Here is a 22,570-nt window from a genome sequence, read left to right on the forward strand (position 1 = left end):
ATTTTCTTATTGTGAAGTGATTTAACTCTGTCACATCTGTAGCTGTGCATTCTCACCACTCGGTGGAGAATTGATGAGACTGCAGAAGTGCTTATCTACACTGACAACATTACTAGTTCATTCAGAGGAACATTTGCTTTGTTCTAATTTCTTAAGGTTTACCGTGATGCTGTTTGCTGTTTTTCTGTTACAGCACACCACATTGCAATGAAACATCTTTGTTCCAGACCATTTCTAAACAGTACATTTCAAGCCATGACATAAGAAACAGGAGTAGGCAACACCACCATTTAAGCCTATTCTGCCCTTCAGTGTGATCACAACTGATCTATGTCAATTCTAGTTTCCTGCCTTGTCTCCAAATCCTTGTTTCCCTTGTACCCAAAATCTTTATTTTGATCTCAGCCTTGGATTAGCTCAGAGCATGATTGCACTTCTCTGAAAGATTATGATTTTAATTCTAGGGAATCATACTTTTGTTTTCCGACTTATGTTTTACACTCACTAACCATTCCTGGTTAAACAGAGCACAAGATAAGCCCGCTGTTAAATACAACAGTGATCTTATGTTATGCCTTTGCTCTTTGGGAGTACAGAGTGTCTACATTTTCCAACTTTACTTTTAGCTGAATTGAAGTTGACAGTTTAATGTTTTTTTTTTATTTCCCCCGCGGTGTTCTTGATTTTCCCTTTTATTTTTAAGTGAATGATTTTTAAAAAGAAGTTATATTTAGGTTCCATAGGAAATATTAATCACCCAGTGATTAATTTGCACATGAAGCAAATGTATTTATGAGGAATAATGTACAAAGGAATTGGTTTTGTTTGTGCAAAGAAGTTGTTATTTATTTGACTTTTGCAGAAGATGTTTTATAATAAATTAGTGCTCAAATAATATTTTTCAAAACACGTACAGATACCATAGAATTAGTGTAGATGGCGACCATTTGTCCCATTGTCCTTGTACAGCCTCTTCGAAACAAACCATTGAGCTCAGTCAGCCATCCTTGCTTTTTGAACATAACCCTGAGCATTCCTTCTCCTTATATTTTTGTCTCGCTCCTTTTTAAAATTATTTATTGAATTGGCTTTCACCACATTTTCTGCACTAGAGGAGTTATAAATTACCCTGGTTAGACCATAATATCCAGGAGCAGCCTCAGGCCATTCAGCCCACAGATTCTACTCCACAATCGATCATGGCTGATATGTTTCTCAACCCCATTCTCCTGCCTTCTGCCTGTAACCTTTGATTCCCTTACCAATCAAGACCCCATCTATCTCTGTCTTAAGTACACTCAATGACTTGGCCCGCTCTGCGTTCTGTGGCAGTGAGTTCCACAGATTTCCCATCCTCTGGCTGAAGAAAGTCCTCCTCATCTCAGTTCTGAAGGGTCATTCAGTAACTCTGAGATTGTGTCCTTGGGTCCTAGCCCCTCCGCTGAGTGGAAACACTTTCTCCGCATCAACTCTATCTAGGCCTCTGAGCATTCTGTAAGTTTCAATCAAATTTCCCCTCACCCTTCTAAACACCACTGAGGATGGACCCAGAGTCTTCATAGAACATAGAAGAATACAGCGCAGTACAGGCCCTTCGGCCCTCGATGTTGCGCCGATCAAAGCCCACCTAACCTACACTAACCCACTATCCTCCATATGCCTATCCAATGCCCGCTTAAATACCCATAAAGAGGGAGAGTCCACTACTGCTACTGGCAGGGCATTCCATGAACTTACGACTCGCTGAGTGAAGAACCTACCCCTAACATCAGTCCTATATCTACCCCCCCTTAATTTAAAGCTATGCCCCCTTGTAATTGCTGACTCCATACGTGGAAAAAGGTTCTCACTGTCAACCCTATCTAACCCCCTAATCATCTTGTACACCTCTATCAAGTCACCCCTAAACCTTCTTTTCTCCAATGAAAACAACCCCAAGTGCCTCAGCCTTTCCTCATACGATCTTCCTACCATACCAGGCAACATCCTGATAAACTTCCTCTGCACCCGTTCCAGTGCCTCCACATCCTTCCTATAGTATGGCAACCAAAACTGCACACAATACTCCAGATGCGGCCGCACCAGAGTCTTATACAACTGCAGCATGAAACTTCAGTCGCTCCTCATATGACACATTCCTTCATCCCTGGAATCATTCTTGTGAACCTCCTCTAGACCTCTTCCAAGGCCAGCGCAAAACCATTCCTTAGACGCAGGGCCCAAAACTGCTCACATTATTCCAAATACAATCTGACCAAAACTTTAGACAGCCTCAGCAGTCCATCTCTGCTCTTATATTCCAGTCCTCTGGAAATGAATGCTAACATTGTATTTGCCTTCCTTACTGCCAGCTGAACCTGCACGTTAACCTTAAAAGTCCTCTTGAGGAGGAGTCCCAAGTGCCCTTATGCTTCAAATTTCCAAAGCCTTTCTCTGTTTAGAAAATAGTCTATGCCTCTGTTCTTCCTGCTAAAGTGCATAACCTCACACTTGTCCACTTGTATTCCATCTGCCGCTTCCTTGTCCATGCTGTTAGACTGTCTGAGTTCTCCTTCAGCCTCCCCGCTTCCTCAACACTACCTGTCCCTCCACCTGTCTTTGTGTTAAACCTAATCATCTGTCTCCTTACTCTCCTCAGAGCATTGTCCGAGATTTCGCTGCTCGTTGTGGTGGAATCCTTCAGGAGGCAATGAAATGGGCTCCAACTGTTACCAAGTCCCATCTCCAGGTAAACGGACAGCTCTTTTAGCAACAAAAGAAAATGAATGCACACGGAATCGGAGATATCAATTGAATGAAAATTGGGCTGGGTGTTTGGCAACAAGTCTAAGTTTAGATAGCACCTTTACAATGTTCCAAGGCCACATCACTGATGTATGATGGTGCCAAACCTGAGAAAGAATATCCAGACAAATTACCAAAACCTTTGCTGAAAAGAGTAGCTTTTTAATCTTAGGGGCAGGATGTGTCTAGTGCAACCCTAAGGATTTTGATGCCTCCCTCACCTGTTCACTATGTTTGTCAGAAACTTAGTTGATGAAACAGAGAGTCACCTTTACAACTTTGCTGACCACCCTTAAGTTAGGAGGCACAGTAGGCAGTGCAGAGAGAGGCTGTATGAGGACTTGCTTAGATTTAGTAATTGGATAGAACTGTGGACAGAGGAATTCAATGTCGGGACTAGGGACGTCATCCATTACGGATCCCAGATTTGCAAAGTGGAATATTCTCTAAATGGTGAGATTTAAGAGTCTATATGTACGTTGCAGAAAGCTAATATTCAGTTACAAGAAGCAATCAGTTTGAGCAATATGGGCTGTGACCCCTAGTGAACTACAATGTGAAGGGAGGGAAGTTACACATCAGTTGTATAGACTTACCAGGAATATATATTCATTTCTGGACATTGCACTTCTGAATATATTGATCTGGGAGGGTGCAGTTCACATTTACCAGAATGATGCTTGTTGTTAAAGGGTTCATGAGGTAGCACAATTTTATCTCCTCTTTGAGTATAGTGAATTAAAGAATGACCTAACTGAGGTGTTTAAAACAGCAGGGGATGATGAGGGGAATGTACTTTGGTTGGGGAGCTTAGAACCAAAAAATTTAACGTTAGAGCTAGGCTGTTCTGGAATAAAATTGGGACTCACTGCTTCATACAATGGACAGTGAAGGTGTGAAACTGCTCTTAAACATTGTTGGTACTGTGTCATTTGAAGTTTCAAATTGAGAGTAACAGCTTTTCTCCGTCCTCAATGGTATTGAGGAATACTGGTCCAGTGCAAGTAAATAGAAATGAGAAATAATTTAGCTGTGATCTAATTGAATAGCAGAGCAGGATCGAGGAACTGCATGGTCATATTCCTGTTCAAATGTCCCATCTAATAGGCATATGTTGCCATCTTGTGGACTAAAGAGGGATTGTGGCAGACTTTTCATTTCAACTGCCCTCCTATTGCAGAATATTTGGAAACTCAAAATCTGTAGTGTCCATGTGGTTAATATTTCTGAAATTATACTACATAGCTAAAGTTAATCCTCACTTTTTGTTATTTGTTGTGTGAGGAGTGGTCTGTGTTTTGTTTTTGTTTTTCAGGAATATCTGAATAAGCATCAGAATTGGGTGTCAGGTCTGTCTCAGCACACTGGCCTTGCTATGGCAACTGAAAGTATCTTGAACTTTGCGAGTTACAACAGACAGAACACGACTCTAGGGGTATGTACAGCAAGGACAGAATTGGTAATGAATGATGTAGAATTGCTCCTGATAGTACAGGGGAGGAGTAATAGTGTAAAATTGAATTTGTCTCCAGCTCTAAGCCCTCCATGATTTGCCGTTTATTTCTCCATTTCCTGTTAATTAAATGTGGTGACCCACTGTGCTAAAAAGCCAACTTCCCAATCATGGATTCCTTCAAAAACCTGCCCTTCTCTGAGACAAATCTCATCCAAGAAGGCATTGAAGGTCTTGCAGTTTTAAATTACAATTGCAGATCATCCAACACATCTCTGAATGCAGCTGACTTTGCACTGAGAACTAACAGTTGTTAGTTTTAAGAACCACAATGATATGGTGCAAAAAGAGGCCATATGTTAAGCCTGTGCTTGTGCTTTGAAAGATTAGCCCCATTCCCTCACAATTTTTGCATCCCCCTCAAGCTGTTGAAAATTATTAGTAAATCTACTTTCACCATTCTTTTTAAACTGCATAAAAATATAGTCTCGTTTCACCTCCCAGTCCTTTTGCATTTTTCTTAAGTTGGGGCTCCCTCTTTATTGATCTTGATGCCATCTGAAGCAAATTCTTCTTAGTTACTCTATATTATTTTGAACATCTCTAACAAATTTTTCCTTAAGCTTCCAAAGAGAATAGTCTCAGTTTGTCTCAACTCTTTATTTATTTAGAAGTCATTATTCTAACAATGAAGTTCTGGGTGAAACTTTATAGCAGCAATTTAAATCTCAATTTTCACTGAAACATCTGTGCCAAATTGAAGTTTGAATTTACATTGCTAAGCTGTAACTATCATCAGCTTTGAATCGTGTTTGCAATTTAATTTAACAAAGGTGAGCGTGCAAATTGGAATCCTCTTGCAACCACCCTGGGGAAATACTTTCAATAGATTCCATTCAAAGAGAAACAACTGCCCCAGAAAAAAGCAACAGTGCAGTCATTGCAACCTGTTTTTCAGTGCTTTTTGTCAACAGATTTCTGGAAATACTTTTGTTTTCCTAGTTTCTCAAACAAGAAAATGTGTGCAGCATCTGGCATGGGAAAAGACAGCCAGGAGCACCACAATAAAACAAAGAACAGGGGATGCTCCAAATCTGAAATAAAAGCAGAAATTGCTGGAGAAACTCAGTAGGTCTGGCAGCATCTGCAGAGAGAGAAACAGAGTTAACCTATCAAACTTAGTGACTCTCCTTTAGAATCTGAAGAAGGGTCACTGGACTCAAAACATCAACTCTGTTTCTCTCTCCACAAATGCTGCCAGACCTACTGAGCTCCTCCAGCAATTTCTGATTACATACCAAAGAAGAAAAATGGTTTTAATTAAGAAGCAAAATACTGCAGATGCTGGAAATCTGAAATATAAAGAAAAAAACTGAAGTTACACTCAGCAGCTCAGTATCATTTGTGGGGAAGAAAGCTGTTAACATGTCAGGGTGTATTGAGCTTCAATCAGATAGTTACAACTGGGCCATGCTAAAACTTATATGGGCTACAAAAGCAGCACCTTCCGTTTATTTAGTTAGATGAATTGTAAGTTTAGTTGTAGGATATAATTGTAACTCCAGTTTTGGAATATTGGATCAATTTTCGCCATTGCGCATAACTTAATATTTCATGCTTATCTTTAAATAAAAAAAGTGTTGGAATACATTTCGAGTTTTGCTTTATTAAGCCAGTTGTTTAAGATTATAGAGCCGCCAGCACTGCAGACATCAGGAAACAGCTTAAATATTCAGCTTTTCCATAACATGCTGTCTTAATAATGCAGTGCTTTCAAAGTAAAATACTCCCCTTCTTCAGACATCCACTGTGCCGATCTCGATGTTATAAAGCAAGCAGAAGGCCTTTCATTTCCTAAAGTTAATCATCAAACATTCACAGCTCGCATCAAGTTTATCCATTGACCCTGCAAATACTGAAATTCATCTCTCATGTGACAGCATAATACTGTGGGGGTTGGGGACTTGAAATAAAATCTGAAAATGGTGAAAATATTCAGCTGGTCAGGCAAAGTCTGTGCAGAGAGAAACATTAATACGTCAAGTCGAGGTTTTTAATCCGAACCTTTCAGAGTTCTGACGTCAAGTCATTGGTGCAAATGTTAGCTTTGATTCTGTCTCCACAGATGCTACCTGACCAAGAGATGCCCTCCCCTCAGACTGAACTAATATATTATCCGGGTTAACTAGATTAAGGAGTTGAAAGCACTCTATTTCCCATTCCTGACTGCATTCTGTTGTACAATGTGATACAGATGGATGAAAATCAATATTGAGCTGGGCTGCAGTGTGAACCCCTACCCCACTGTGATCAAATGCTAAAATGTGGTGTTCGGAACTCAGAAGATAATGTCACTTGGGTGAGTTACTGAATGGGTGTCTGTTGGAATTGTCACCCCAGTAACCATTAAAAACATGTTTTGAGAGTATATGTGAACAGTTAACTAAAGATGAATCACGTCAAAGCCCATGTCAGAGCATTTGGTCCCACCCCGGTTTTTTCTTTTAACCATCACAGATTGAGCTGTTTCATTTGACATAAATCACTTTGAAGGCAGACTTGCTCACAACTGGGAATCATATCACTTTGCACAGTGGGGCCCTGTTGTTTAATTTCAATCTTTCAGTGAAATGTGTTTGTATGGTTTCTTTTACGTTTTATGTTCCCCATGAATTAGTCTTGTGATGTGGCTGTTCCTGTTTTTCATGTCACTGATTGTCCTGCATTGTGTGTAACCTCCACAGCCACCATCTTCCCTTGTTATCCAGGTTTGTTGTAGCAATAACCAGCACGTTTCACTCGTTTTGTGAGAGTTTTAGCTTCTCATTTCTTTCATTGATGCAAATTAACTGCCAGTAAAGTACGTGCTCAGAGATGTGACACAATTGTGACAGAAAAACAAGTCTAAAGTTCAAATTCAAATGCATTATAATGCAGCTGCCTTCAAGCAGTTGTCCCGTCCAAAATGGAAAGTGCCTCATGCAAAACCAAAATTCTAATTGTAATTGTTTTGGAAATGGAATCATGACTTTATAAAGGCGATACATTTACAATGTGGCATTTTTACTTAACAATAGAATGACTCAAATGGAAGCTAAAACATGAATTTTGGAAGTTGGAACACTAGTGAGTGCAGATTTGGTATATGAGAGTGCATTTCCAATTGCCTTGTATATCGTAACTGGTTAATTATGATTTTGGGGTTAAATGCAATGGTTATTCATGATCCATGTGGTTGATACTCTCAAATCACTAGGCAGATCATTTCTTGATTGGGTTTGATCATTTTCTAATGATTTCTACTAATTCCTATCTGAATTAGTTTTAGATTCTAGTGAAGCCTTTTATAACACATCCTTTTGGTGATTTACAAAGAATGTTGTTGCATTGCTAATCAAAAAAACATTAATCTTGATTCAAAAGTGAAGAATAATAAGTCTTAGCTGACAAAAGCAGTTGCACAGTTCAGATCAGTTAATGCAACCCGCAAAATTCCCCATCCTGAACTTCACATATGTTGAAAGACTTACTTGTTGGGTATACACATAATGGATGCCACTCCTCCTGGTGTCCAAATAATTGATGGTAGCCCTGTGTTTTTAACCATAGTATGTACCAAGATGGCTGTTCCCAGCTGCTAGTAAGGGCCCTGCTCTTGTCTTTGGCAATCCCCAAGTTAAGGAGAGCTGCAGTTATTGCTGGGAAGTGTTTGCAAATTGCTCGCGCAGCTACTGAGATGAATACCATGATTGAGCACGGTCTTGAAACTTCCCACTGCTGTATATTGTGCCGCCATACCACGTTAGGCTGGTATTTGGGAGTGGCCTCTTGCATGAGGAAGAACCAAAAGAAATGTGTCTTAAAGAGAGTTAGAACCTTTATTAGATGGGGATGGAAGATCAGAGAAATAAAGACATTACATTTTGCTTTAGCTCGCTTTCCAATATTCTAAACAAACACATGTGGGAAGGTTTACTTAGGGTATCTTCTTAAACCATCATCACAGAATAAGTTCTGTAAAGAATGAATTGGCACACTCAATCATGTGGCAGAAAATTAGTCATGGATGTGTTATCCAATTTTCATCGGATTGTGGCGCACAGCAGTAGAATAACCAATGCAATGTATTACCATTTCATTATCCGTGTCTTTTGTGAAATGATGTGTGTTATAAATTGCTTATTCTGTTTTCTCAAACTGCTTGGAAGTGTGACAGGTGGTGGGATAGAAAGTGGTTTGAAATATTTTAATTTGAAATGTTTTGTTTTGTGTCAATGTTTTTGGATGTGCTGTTTTGTTGCCCCAGTTGCCTTCAGATGACCAGCATTGATGAAATGTTAGACGACTGCTTGCCAGTGTGGGGCACGTATTATAAAACCAATCTGGCCCTGGATTCAGATTATCATCCAACTGCACTTTACATTATTCAATAATGTTACTCGTGAGGAATTAAGCAAGATATTAACACTGGGGGTGATTAAGCATCAATATTGTGTAGGCATTTAAAAAATATCACTTCTAAGGCACTTACAAAATATTTATGAAATTCCAATTGAATTTACAAAACCAATATTATCAAAAGCTGATAAAATAACAACAAGGTAAGTGTTTATCAAGTTTCACTAAGAATTTAACGATATGTATTACATAAAATACCAGTACAGTAGATTCATAAAATATTAATACTGTAAACAATATACCATTAATATTGTAATTTGTAAGTTATTGATACATCAAGCGAATTATTGTAATCATTCATAGGAGAGATTTAACAGGTATCAGTGGAAAAAAACACCTCGTATTTATGTAGTGTCTTTTGTCTCCAAGCCACAAAGGATGTAAGGATATCGGAATACGAGTAGGCCATCAGTCCCTCAAGTCTGTTCCACCATTCAGTGCGATCATGGCCGATCGTGGCCTATCTCCATATACCAGCCTTTGGTTCATAGTCCTGAATACCCTTAGTTTAACAAAATATTATCTATCTCAGATTTAAAATGAACAATTGATCCTGCATCCATTACTGCTTGTGGAAGAGAGTTTCAAACATCTACTCCCCTTTGTGCGTAGAAATGCTTCCTAACATCTCTCCTGAATGGACTGGCCCTAATTTTCAGACTATGCCCCCTGGTTCTAAAATCCTCAAACGGTGAAAACAGTTTATGAACCTTGTCTTTTCCTTAATATGCTGAAGACTTTGATCAGATCACCACTTAACCTACTAAATTCTAAAGAAAACAGGCCTAACTTGTATAATCTCTCCTTAACCCCTGAAATCCAGTTATCGTTCTTATACACCTACATTTTACCTCCAAGGCCAATATACTGTTCCTAACATGTGGTGCCCAAATCTGCCTACAGTACTCAAGTGGGGTTTTGTACAACCACGGTATAATTTCTGCATCCTTATACTCCAGTCCTTTAGATTTAAAGGCTAGCATGACCGAGGCCAGACGAGAAGTTCCTGTCATCCTGGGGCTGGACGGTGCATTTGGCCTTGCAAACATTACTTCCAGCTGGTGCATGGTGTCACTGGGTGGATATTGAGGAAAAGAAATTCCTTGTAAATGCACCTCTAGGCTTGTGTATCATGAAAAGGCAAGTGGTTGGATGCAAATATTTTCAACAGTGAAGCGTGAAACAATGGAGCAGGAGAATTAACAGAAAGCTGCAGTGTGAAGTGAATGAAGCAAAGCTTTACAGTGCCGAGAGCAGGGTAGGGTTACATTAGTTGGTTTTGGGTATTCTCGTACTTTGTAACATGGTATAATTTTATTATCAATTGGTGATCTTGAAGCTTGTCTCACTATTCACTTTAACAACTAAAGTTCTGTGACTAAATGTTTTTACTCCTGTGAAATAGTTCCGACATTGAACATTCTATTTGATAACTACATTTATTACTATTTTAACTGAGTTGACCTGTTAATAGTCCACTTATGTTTATAGATCACAATGTGCCAACTATTGGTAATTTGCACTTTGATTCTACTTACTGTGGATTGTATTAAACTGTTTGATAAACAAGAATCGCTGCTAGCTTTTAAAGCAAATCGTAAGAATGACCCATCATCATCATCAATCGGATTTGATCCTTGGGTCTCCTGGGAATGCCATGTTGTGCCACTCACTCACCAAGTGAACTGGCAGCTGTTGGGTATCTGACCCAGAGTTGTCAGGCCATATGGCCTGTTTCTGTGCTGTAAATCCTGAATGCGTTCTCAGCACTATTCCAAAACCTAATGGGATACAAATACGAGGAGGATGTGTGGCAATGATCAGACAATATTCAAACTTGATGAGTGTTGATTGAGCTGTTGCCACCCAGCTTTGATCCCAGACTTGTCTGGTGCTTGTGTTTGATTGGACAATCATTTCAGGTGGTATCTCATTCTCAGAAGTAATGTTGAACAGGAGTCTGAAATTTTAATGAAGGCAATTGGAATTTATGTCATATTGATAGCGATGTGTTATCTACAGGCTGTAATTTGGATGAAATATCAGAATTATGTTCTTCTCCAGAATTGTCACAGGAGTTTCAAAATTTGAAAATATGGGTTGTTTTCTGTCTGTAAATGTTTTCATTTTTCATCTCCTGTTTGAAGCACTTTACAGCAAGACTGTTTTACATGTTTATGCGTTACTCTGCAGGCAACCCAACTAACTGAAAGACCTGCTTGCGTGAAGAAGGACTACTCTAGCTTTATGTCCTCCCTCAATCTACGCAATCGCTCTGCAGGAGAGGTAAATCATTCATTTAAAACTATTCCTTTACCACCTTCTTTCTTTCTTATTCTTAAGTTTTGGAATCACAATCAAGGAAATCCACCTGTTTCCTGCGCGCTGCAAATGTTGTACTTAAACCTCTGTGAGGATAGTCCAGAAACAAATAAAGGAATAAGTTGTGTTATTGATGATGTTTCACCATAGTCTCAAGATGGCCGAAAGTGGGTTTTATCCCATGAAATATTTTATGTGCCAGTCACTTGTTATGATTAGATTAGATTCTCTGCAGTGTCGAAACAGGATCTTCAGCCCAACCGGCCCACACTGACCCATTTCCCTCTGACTAATGCACCTAAAAGTGGGCATACAGGATGACTAGATGGTGAGGACACAGATCACATCATGTAAAAGCAATTAAAAGGTCAGGTTTTATCAGCTTAGGCAGTATGGTTTGCTGGGCTACATCTGCACATCCAGATAGTGTTGATGAGGAATTTTTAGAATTCTCTCAGTCAAAGTTGAGTGCTTTTGTTGCCCAGAGTAACAATGTTGGTATGTTCCTGGATTATGCCTATGGGTAGGAAAAGATCACATGATAGAAATCAGAAGATCATGTTTGGGTATTCCTTTCTGCATCGAAGGAACGAGCAAAGTTAATCTGTTTTGACCGTGCTGATTGATATGGCCAAGGTCCTGGTAGAAATTTGCTTTGAACGATGCTAGTGGGTCGTTCACCCCACCTAAGCAGCCAGATATGTTCTTAGCTTAGCATCCTGTTGGAAAGATTGCATCTTTGACAGCATGGCACTACCATTGGAATTGCACTATTTTAGCTAGGTTATATGCCCCGGTCCCGTAGTGAGACTTGAATTCTCCAGCACTCTGGCTTGGCGTGCACTAGACTGGACCAATCTGACTGACATGTTCTCCTCAAGCATGTGGGAAGACAGGAGCAGGCATGGCTATGCCCTGTCGTATACCAGCACCTTCCGAAAGAAAGGCAGAAATCCTTTAATTCAGAAAAAGAGACGATGGAACGGTGAAACCAGTAAAAAAAAAATTGTAATTTACTCTAAAACTTTGCTAGAATTGTGTAATAGTGACTTGAGTAGTCCAGCGCTATTCTGCTGAATTTGAGTGATGATTGTATTTCCTGTCATGAGGGATGTACATTTGCCACCTGGACAATATTTTGGGGTACTTCAGTTTTTTTTTTCCTCTTCACAGGTTGCAGGCATGATACATTTCTCTGAAGCAACTGGTCGACAGCAGTCCGACCTGAACAAAGTTATGATTAAAAAACTTAATGACGCGCTGGAATCAGCTGAGAGTGAGGCTTGCACACAATCCATGTTTAACCTTACTGCTTTGCTTATCAGCAGCAAAGGTGAGGGATACAACACTGAAATACATCCTACCTTACAAAAAAATTATAGGCTGCATTGCATAACATGACCTGTGTCATAAGTAAGAAGTCATATTAAAATTGGCCTTTGACTTGACAGTATCTGAGTGCTTTATAATTGAATTGTTGATGTCAAAAGAGTGAACTTGTTGGAAGTTTAGCAGCACTAAACCCTAGTGTGAATGTTTTGTACCTCCTCAGTGAAGATCACCTAATTTACTTTTAGTTTAAGTCAAGCTATTCCTTAGAATGCCCTGTGGCATTGAACAAAAAGCTATCCACATAAAGCTTTATTGTAGCACTTTATAATTAAAAATGCTCATCCTTCATCCCCACCTGTTCCGTTATGGAGTATCTAATGTATCGGTTGCCATTCTCAATCTAACACGTGGGAAATGCAGGATGAAATATGTTTTAAGTAAATTAACTGGGAGAACTTGGATGTGAATATGGGATAAATGATTAGTAAGTTTACAGATGAGGCCAACATTGATGGTGTCGTGGACAGTGAAGAAGTTTACCTTGAGAGTACAATGGGACCTCGATCAGATGGGCTGAGGAGTGACAGATGGAGTTAAATTGAGATGAATGTGAGGTGCTGCATTTTGGTAAGGCAAATCAGGGCAAGACGTATACACTTAATGGTGATGTCCTGGAGAGTGTTGCTGAACAAAAAGATCTTAAGGTATAGGTTCACAGTTCCTTGTAATTGGAATCGCAGATGGACAGGTTAGTGGAAAAAGCACTTGGTACATTTGCCTGTATTGGTCAGTACATTGAGTATAGGAATTGGGGGGTCATATTGCAGCTGTGCAGGAAATTGCTATAGGAAAGATGCTGTGAAACTTGAAAGGATTCAGAAAAGGATGTTGCCAGGGTTGGAGGGTTTGAGCTATAGGGAGAGGCTGAATAGGTTGGGGCTATTTTCCCTGGAGCACCGGAGGCTGAGGGGAGACCTTATAGAAGTTTATAAAATCATGAGGAGCATTTTTAGGGTGAATCGTCAAGGTGTGTGTTTGGAATGAGCTGCCAGAGGAAGTGGAGGCTGGCACAATTACAATTACAACATTTAAAAGGCATCTGGATGGGTATATGAATAGGAAGGGTTTAGAGGGACATGGGCCAAATGCTGACAAATGGGACTAGATTAATTTAGGATATGGAAGCATCGGCATGGAAGAGTTGGACCGAAGGGTCTGTTTCTGTGCTGTACATCTCTCTGACTCGGCAAGTTGAAAATAAGCTCCAAAATGTGATATTTTTATTTGTATGCAAGAAGAATTTTGTTTTTAAAGACAATGCATATGTTCCAAGTGGAGTGCCAGATTTTTCCATGTGTACCTCAGCAATACCCTTCAAGCTGACTATTTTAATTATTTAACAGTATATCTGTAGAATGGATGATGTTTCAGTCGTGATGTACTGCATCTCCTAAGTTCAGTTTGAACAGATGCTGACATTTAGTAGGCCTTATTATAATTTGTTAGCCGTTTTATTTGCAATATAAGTCTAGCTGTGAAGGTTTTTGATCAATAATTGCACCCGACTCTGGATCCTTAATTTTAAAGCTCCATCGTTTGTCACTAATACTTGAGATTGTTTAACTCTTTTAGCTGTTTAAATGAATAATTATGCACATTCATGTACAGCATTCATTTTCTTTTCTGGTTCTGATATAGTTTGTGACCCTCAACTCCTCCATCATCTGTGCTGGGCTCCTCTGCGTATGTTTACAGCATTGGGCATGGAAACTGCTGTGGCGTGTTGGGAATGGCTGCTGGCTGCAAAGAATGGCATAGAGGTTCCAGTGAGTATTATGCTGTCAATTATTGTCGTTATTTAAAAGCATGTCACAAAAATCAATCCCTCATTGTTCTATACCATTCGCTGTCATTCAGGCAAGCAAAGTGCATCTCTGTCTTCTTGCAAGAACTTTAGTTTAAACATTGCAAAACGATGTAACTCAGTGCTGCACTTTCAGTGGGCGAGATTGAACTTTGGAAATGCAGCAATCTGGATATGATCTGTAGCTGCATGTTGATTTATAGCTAGTTCTACACTGACAGTGTGGTTAACTCACAAGGCAGAGAGGAGAAGTTAGTGAGTTACCTTTGAGCAGTCATCGCGATATTTATTTTTTGACTTTTTGAACATTTCAGATTGAATTGATTTTTAGAATGCATTTATCCTTGTCTCTCTGAACGCTTGTGATTTTGTTAGGATGCCAGCAATAAGAATTGCAGAACTATTTTATGAAGATTTAATCTGAAATGCTGGATTTAGAAAAAAATCATCATATTTTGTCTTTGATCCATTAAGTTTTTTTCATTTGGTAATTATAGTAGATTAGGAGAAAGTGAGGACTGCAGATACTGGAGATCACTGCCAGAAAAGTGTGGCGCTGGAAAAGCACAGCAGGACAGGCAGCATCTGAGGAGCACTTTTTGCATATTTCTGATGAAGGGCTAATGTGCAAAATGTCAATTCTCCTGCTCCTCAGATGCTGCCTGTCCTCCTGAGCATTTCCAGTGCCACACTTTTCGACTGAAGTTATAATAGATGTTTGCTACAGAAATTTTTATTAGAATTAGAATCCCTACAGTATGCAAACAGGCCCTTCGGCCCAACAAATCCACACCAACCCTCCAAGGAGTAACTCACCCAGACCCATTCCCCTACCCTATATTTACCCCTGACTAATGCACCTAACCTATACATCCCTATGGGTAATTTAGAATGGCCAATCCACCTGACCTGCACATCTTTGGACTGTGGGAGGAAACCCACGCAGACATGAGGAGAACGTGCAAACACCACACAGACAGTCACCCGAGGCTGAAATCAAACGTGGGTCCCTGGTGCTGTGAGGCAGCAGGGCTAACCACTGAGCCACCATGCCACATAAAATTAATAAAATGTTGATTCATTATTTTAGCTGTGGGACTAGTTCTCTGACATGGTATATGAAGGCACAATCATTAGTAACCAGAAAATTCCTGATTTGATCTGTTGATGAGTTGATTTTGCTCCTCCAGGGCTGGAAAGGATTGTGGGGGAGGGGGTTGGAAAGCTGACTATTTAGGAGTTGATGAATCATGCAGCATCGAAAAAGAGGCCCTTCAGCCCATCATGTCTATGCTGACTAACAAATAATAAACTATACTAATTCCATGGACCAGCACTTGGTCTATAGCCTACTGTGCCCTGGCATTTTAATTACTCCAGTTGTTTCTTAAATGTTGTGAGAGCAATTGTCTTCGCCACTGCAGGGAACACAAGCCATTATATCTATCAGCCTCTGGGTGAAAAAAGGGTTTCTTCAGATCTCCTCTGAACTACCTACTCCTCACTTTAAATTTATGCCCTCTAGTTTTAGACATGTCTGCTGTGCGGAAGAGATTCTCGTGATCTGCTCTGCCTATGCCTCTCCTAATTTCATATCCCTCAATCAGATCCTGCTCAACCTACTCTGCTCCAGGGAACATAAACCCAGCCTGTCCAGGCCATCCTCATAACTGAGTCTGTCCATCCCAGGAGGCATCCTGGTGAAGCTCCTCTGCGTCTTCTCCAGTGCAATCCTGTGGAGAAAGTGAGGGCTGCAGATGCTGGAGATCAGAGTCGAAACACGTGGCACTGGAAAGGCAAACTAGGTCAGACAGCATCCGAGGAGCAGGAGAGTCGAATCGATGTTTTGGGTATAAGCCCTTCATCATCAGGAATAGTGTGGTGACCAGAACTGCACAGAGTACGCCATCAGTGGCCTAACCAATGTTTTATCAAGTTGTAATCTATGCTGGCTAATGAAAACAAGCATTCCATATGCCCTCTTCACCACACTGTCTACCTGTGCTGACACCACCAGGGATCTGTGAACTTGTACACCAAGATCTCCATGTTCTTCAGTACTCCCTAGGGACCTATCATTCCTTATGTAAATCCTTCCAATATTAGACCGCCCAAAATGCATCACCTTGCACTTATCAGGATTAAATTTCAACTGCCATTGCTCTGCCCAATTTACTAACTGATCAGCATCAAACTGTAACCTGAGACCACCTTACCATCAACAACACCACTAATTTTGTGCCGTCTCTCAACTACATTCACATCCAAGGTGTTAATGTACATAACAAACAGCAAGGATCCCAGTCCCTACTGCTGAGTTTTTTCCAGTGACTCCACGTGTTCGGTCAGGTCACATTTCTACTATGGTGCCCTGCATGAATGAACAAGTTTGGAGAAGAAAGAGGAAAAGGGTATATTTCATAATTTCAGACCATTTCTGCTTCAGTGCTTTGTATGCACGTGTTTCAGGGTCAGTGTGCAACAGCCGCATTTTCATCAATATGAATGTCCCACACAGAGCAGAAACTGCTATTTGTGAAGGCCTTATGCGTAGTTTCAAATGACTGTCATATTTTATTTTATAAACAAAATACTGTGGATACTGGAGGCTCACAGAGCATATGGATGCTTAAACCCCTAGTTAAGAAGGGAGGGAGACAGAAAACAGGAAACTATAGGCCAGTTAGCCTGACTTTGGTCATTGGTAAGATTTTAAAGTCCATTATTAAGGATGAGATTGTGGAGTACCAAGAAAGGATACAGGAGGGGTGTGTTTCGTTTGGATAACCGATGCCATAGATAACATAGTTAGCCAAGCATTGGGACCTTGCAATCTTGTTCAGATAATTCAAAATTTGTTTAATTGAATGTCGAATACTCTTAAGTTCCTCTGTATCTGGAAGTGCGTGATAAAATGGAGCAAAGTCAGCACAGCTTCTGAAAGGGAGATCATGTCTGACAAATCTGTTGGAAGCCTTTGAGGTGGTAACAAGCAAGTGAAACAAAGGAGAGCCAGTCGACTCTATCTGTTTGGATTTGCAGAAGGTCCTTGACAAGGTGCAGCACAGGAGGCTGCTAACTGAGTAGAAGTCCATGATGTTAGGGGCAATGATAGAGGGATTGGCTGACTGACCGAAGACAGAGAGTTAGGATTTCTAGATCTTTTTCAGGTTGGCAGCTAGTGACTAGTAGCCTTCTGCAAAGGTTAGCATTGGGACCACAACTATTCATGTTATACATTAACGATCTGGGCAAAGGAGCTGAGGGCATTGTTGCCATGTTTTCAGGTGACAAAAAGATAGGTGGAGGGAGAGGTTGTGGAAGTGTGGAGGCTGCAGAAGGGCTTCAACAAACTAAGGGGTTGGCAAAGAAGTGGCAGGTGGAACATTGGGAAAATGAGAGGTTATGCACTTCAGTTGGAAGAATAGAGGTGTAGTCTATTTTCTAAACACAGAAAGGCTTCAGAATTCTGAAGCACAAAGGGACTTGGGAGCCCTAGTTCAGGGTTCTCTTAAGGTTAACATGCAGGTTCAGTTGGCAGTTAGGAAGGCAAATGCAATCTTAGCATTGATCTCAACAGGACTAAACTACAGGAGCAGGGATGTACTGCTGAGGCTGTATAAAGCTCTGGTCAGACTGCAGTTGGAATATTGTGAGGAGTTTTGGGTCCCATATCACAGGAATGACATGCTGTATTGGAGGGAGTCCAAAGGAGGTTTACAAGAATGATCCTGGGGATGAGGGGCTTGTTGTGAGGAGCGGTTAAGGACTATGAGTCATTACACGATGGAGTTTCGAAGGGTTATGGGATGGAGGGTGGGTTTTGATTGAAGCTTACAGAATACTGAGAGGCCTGGGTGGAGTGGACATGGTGAAGGTGTTTCCACTCGTAGGCGAGACTAGAGCCCGAGGGCACAGCCTCAATGAAGGGGTAACCCTTTAGAATTGTGATGAGGAGGAATTTTGCTAGTTCGAGAGTGGTGAATCTGTGGAACTCAGGGCTGCAGGCCCTGTGGAGGCCATGTCATTGAGAGTTTCTTAGTCATTGGTAAGGGGATCAAAGGTCACGGGAGAAGGCAGGTGAATAGGGTTGAGAAATATATCAGCCATGATCAAATGGCAGAGGAGATGCAGTGGGCTGAATGACTAATTTTGCTGTTATGGTCTTATTGTCGAAATCTGAAACAAACATGAAACCTTCTGGGGAAAGAGAGTTCTTGGAACCATTGTTGATTGTAGGAAAAACCCACCTGGTTCATTAATATCTTTTCAGGAAGAAAACTGCTATCCAATCTGGTTTGGCCTCATTATGACTCCAGACCCAGAGCAATTAGGGATGGGAGTAAAAGCTTGCCCAGCCAGCAACACAGATGTCCTGGAAATGAATATTTAAAAAGTCAAATAAGACTCTTCAGTTTTGATGTGAACTCTGTTTCCCTCTCCATTGATGCTACCACACTGACCAACTGAATTTCTGCAGTATTTTCTGTGTTTGTGTGACCATTTTGTTTGACAACTAATGAAAAAGTTTTTGATCTTAAATGCAACCATCTTTTTCATCAATTGTACTTCATTTATTGATTGCAAGAAGAAACAGCTGTTGTTACCTTTTGCAGTTTATGCGTGAAATGGTTGGAGCCTGGCAGATGACAGTGCAACAGAAGATTGGTCTTTTCTCAGAAGACAAGAAAGAAGCAGATCCTTTGGCAGCTTCAGAGCAGAGCCAGCCCAAACCTTGTCCCCCAGAAGTTACACCCCACCACATCTGGATAGAGGCAAGTGTATGGCATTTAGAAGAATTTGGAGTATTTTGTAGAAACCTATAAAATTTCTCACAAAGTAAATGCAAGAAGCATGTTCCCAATGACTGGGAAGTCCAGAATCAGGGCCACAGTCTAAGGTTATGTGGTAAGCCATTTATTACTGAAATTAGGTCTTCACCCTGAGAGTTATGTGTCTGTGAAGCTCAGTGCCATAGAAAGTGGTAAGGCCAAAGTATTGAATGTTTTGAGGAAGGAGTTAGATTTCATTCTTAGAGTTAAAGGGGTTTAAGGGTATGGGGGAGAAAGCAGGAACAGGGGACTGAGTTGGATGATCAGCCATGATCATATTGAATGGTGGAGCAGGCTCGAAGGGCCGAATGGCCTTCTCCTGCTTCTATTTTCTGCCCTCTGTCCTGCAATACTCAGTGAAAATGAGAAGGCGCTTGTAAGTCATTTTGGCTCATAAACTGACCTTAGTATGATAGCATTTTCTAATTCTTGCATATTCAGTACAAGTATGATCTAAAATTGTCAATATTTGCTTGAAACACTCCCAGAATAAGATAAAGGCTAAATAATATAAACGGTAATCTGAGGCAGATGGGCACTTTTCATTACCGGTAGTGACCGTGTTAAGGCCTTTCATGAGTCTCCGCAATATGCGGTGAGATGATTCAATCAGGTTAACCATTATCCCTCAGGATGGCTTAGATGTGCTATATTTCAGAATCAGGTTTGCACAGTGAACAAATAGTTCAGCATCTAATTCTGAGATTGCTCACAAGGTCATTCTTAAAACATGTGAAACTGTGCGTTCCCAGTGTAAATATTGACTAGTGTACGTAGATTTGGGGTTGTCAGCAGTAGGAAGCCTCTTGGCTCATTTAATACACTCAGAGTCCTACAGCGTAGAGATAGGCCCTTTGGCCCAAACTGGTGAGGGGTGACCTTATAGAGGTTTACAAAATTATGAGGGACATGGATAGGATAAATAAATGAAGTCTTTTCCCTGGGGTCAGGGAGTCCAGAACTAGAGGGCATAGGTTTAGGGTGAGAGGGGAAAGATATAAAAGAGACCTAAGGGACAACTTGTTCACACAGAGGGTGGTACGTGTATGGAATGAGCTGCCAGAGGATGTGGTGGAGGCTGGTACAATTGCAGCATTTAAGAGGCATTTGAATATGAATAGGAAGGGTTTGGAGGGATATGGGCCGGGTGCTGGCAGGTGGGACTAGATTGGGTTGGGTTATCTGGTCAGCATGGACAGGTTGGACCGAATGGTCTGTTTCCATGCTGTACATCTCTGTGACTGTGACTCTATGGTCCATGCCGACCAAAATGTCCATCTATTCTAACCCCATTTCCCTGCACTTGGCCCATATCCTCTAATCCTGTACTATAAATGTATTTGTCCAAATGCCTTTTAAATGTTGTTCATGTATTCTCCTCAACCACTTCTGCTGGCAGTTCATTCCAAAAAAGTTCCCTTTTATTCTTTCCCTTCTAACCTTAAATTGATGATCTCTAGTGATTCCCCAACCCTGGGAAAAAGACTGAGTACATTCACCCTACCCACGCCTCTCTATAAAATTCCCCCTCTCAGTCTCCTACACTCTAAAGAAAAAAAAGTCTTAGCTTGACCAACCCCTCCCTATAACTCACACCCTTGAGTCCTGGCAACATCCTTGTAAATTTCTTCTGCACTCTTTCCAGTTTAATAGCATCCTTCCTATAGCAAGGTAACCAAAACTGAACACAATACTCCAAATGTAGCCTCACCAACGTACTGTACAACTGTAACACAACTTCCCAACTTCTATACTCAGTGCCTTGACTGATGAAGGCCAGTGTGCCAAAAGCCTCCTTCACTGCTCTGTCTACCTATGACTCGACTTTCAAGGAACTGTGCACCTGGACTCCAAGGTCCCTCTTGGTTCCACTACACACCTTGGGACCCTACCATGCACTATGAAACTCCTACTTTGACTTGACTTTGCAAAATGCAAGACCTCACACTTTTCTACATTAAACTCTATTTGCCTTTTCTCAGCCCACTTCCCAAGTTTATCAAGGTCCTGCTGCAAATTCTGATAACCTCCCTCCTTGTTTACAATACCTCCTATTTTAGTGTCATCTGCAAACTTACTAATCACCCCTTGTACATTCTCTTCCAAATCATTGATATAGATAACAAGCAGCAATGGGCCCAGCACTGACCCCTGAGGCACTTCACTAGTCACAGCTCTCCAGTCCAACAAGCATCCTTCCACTACTACCCTCTGCTTCCTACCAACAAGCCAGTTGTGTATCCAATTTGCCTTGTGATCTAACCTTCCAGAACAAACTGCCATTTGGAACTTATCAAAGGCCTTACTGAAATCCATGTAGACCACGTCTATTGCCCTGCCCTTGTCAACCTTCCTGGTCACTTCATCAAAAAGCCCTGACAAGTTTGTGAGGCATGATCTCCCACACACAAAGCCATGCTGATAACTCCTAATCAAACCCTATCTTTCCAAATGCATGTATATTTTGTCTTTCAGAATCTTCTTAAGTAACTTCCCTACCACAGATGTTAGGCTGACTGGTCTATAGTTCCCATGTTTCCAAAGATGAGTACATCAAGGAAAAGGAGCTAATTGACTATCCCATTTCAAATGTGTCATGAGCTCAGGATGAAGAGAAGGATGGTCTTACATGCAGTTGTGGATTCAACTATAGGAAATGTATAGTTTACATACTATAAAAATATACCAAGGGTAATGTGTGTTATTCTATTAAAGGATTGTTTCTCATAGAATGCATCAACAATATTTGTGAGAGTTGATTCTAATGGGGATCCCATGGCGACAGCATTTATTTTGGACATACTTGGTCCTTAGTGTCATTGAAAAAGATCTGTGTGAGTTGCTGAGATCATTAGTTCAATGAATGTGGATTCATGCAACATTGGCAGGTCTGGATTACCATGATATAATGCTGCACTGTCGATGTTTATGGCTTTTCCTTTCACGGCTACATTGGTGAATAGGTTAGCAATGTCAAAAGTGCACACGGGCTCTACATAGTTATTGAAGTGGAAATCCTGTATGATATTTGCAAATGTGAAAGAATCCTTCACCTTGTAAGTGGAAAACATGTTTAAAATTAGTTGAAGCAGTTCAGCCAACCATTCTATCAGCTCTTGTTGTGTAGAGCCAGGCATAGATAAGGGACATCACATTCACATGTCTGGATAGCCCATGCATATGCAGAATTCGGTGAGTTGTAGGATTAACACGATCACAGATATCTCCCACTTTTTTTTAAGCTTGATTTCATGTATGGCTATGCTGAGCAGCAGGTTCATTGGATTCAAACTTGAACCTGTCATTAAGAAATGCATGCGTTTTGTTGATATAGTCATGTTTGTTAAGCTTGACAATTTTAGTCCCTTTGGCAGGTTTAGTAATATGCATGTCTAAGTTGCCCTTGAGATCTCTCAACGCTGCCAGATTTTCACATTGCACGGGAAAATTGGATAACCCATTTGCATGCACTAGATCAGATAGGCAAACCTTCAACAATTCACCATCTTCATTGGGAGCTGGTTT

At 40.7% G+C, this 22,570-nt stretch overlaps 1 protein-coding gene across 2 annotated transcripts in view; it reads left to right on the plus strand.

The window, feature by feature from the left end:
- pi4kab (phosphatidylinositol 4-kinase, catalytic, alpha b) overlaps positions 1-22,570 on the plus strand; it is a 162,340-nt gene that overhangs the window by 90,950 nt on the left and 48,820 nt on the right. The window contains exons 28-34 of one of the 2 annotated variants that reach the window (XM_072587796.1): positions 2,639-2,728; positions 4,100-4,219; positions 6,982-7,005; positions 10,889-10,981; positions 12,191-12,350; positions 14,048-14,175; positions 18,830-18,988. In XM_072587796.1, coding sequence (XP_072443897.1) covers positions 2,639-2,728; positions 4,100-4,219; positions 6,982-7,005; positions 10,889-10,981; positions 12,191-12,350; positions 14,048-14,175; positions 18,830-18,988 — 774 coding nt within the window. The remainder of the gene's footprint in view (positions 1-2,638; positions 2,729-4,099; positions 4,220-6,981; positions 7,006-10,888; positions 10,982-12,190; positions 12,351-14,047; positions 14,176-18,829; positions 18,989-22,570) is intronic. The other variant, XM_072587797.1, reaches the window with a different exon arrangement.

Source organism: Chiloscyllium punctatum, chromosome 17 (genome assembly GCF_047496795.1).
Source record: "Chiloscyllium punctatum isolate Juve2018m chromosome 17, sChiPun1.3, whole genome shotgun sequence".
Classification (NCBI taxonomy): Eukaryota; Metazoa; Chordata; class Chondrichthyes; order Orectolobiformes; family Hemiscylliidae; genus Chiloscyllium; species Chiloscyllium punctatum.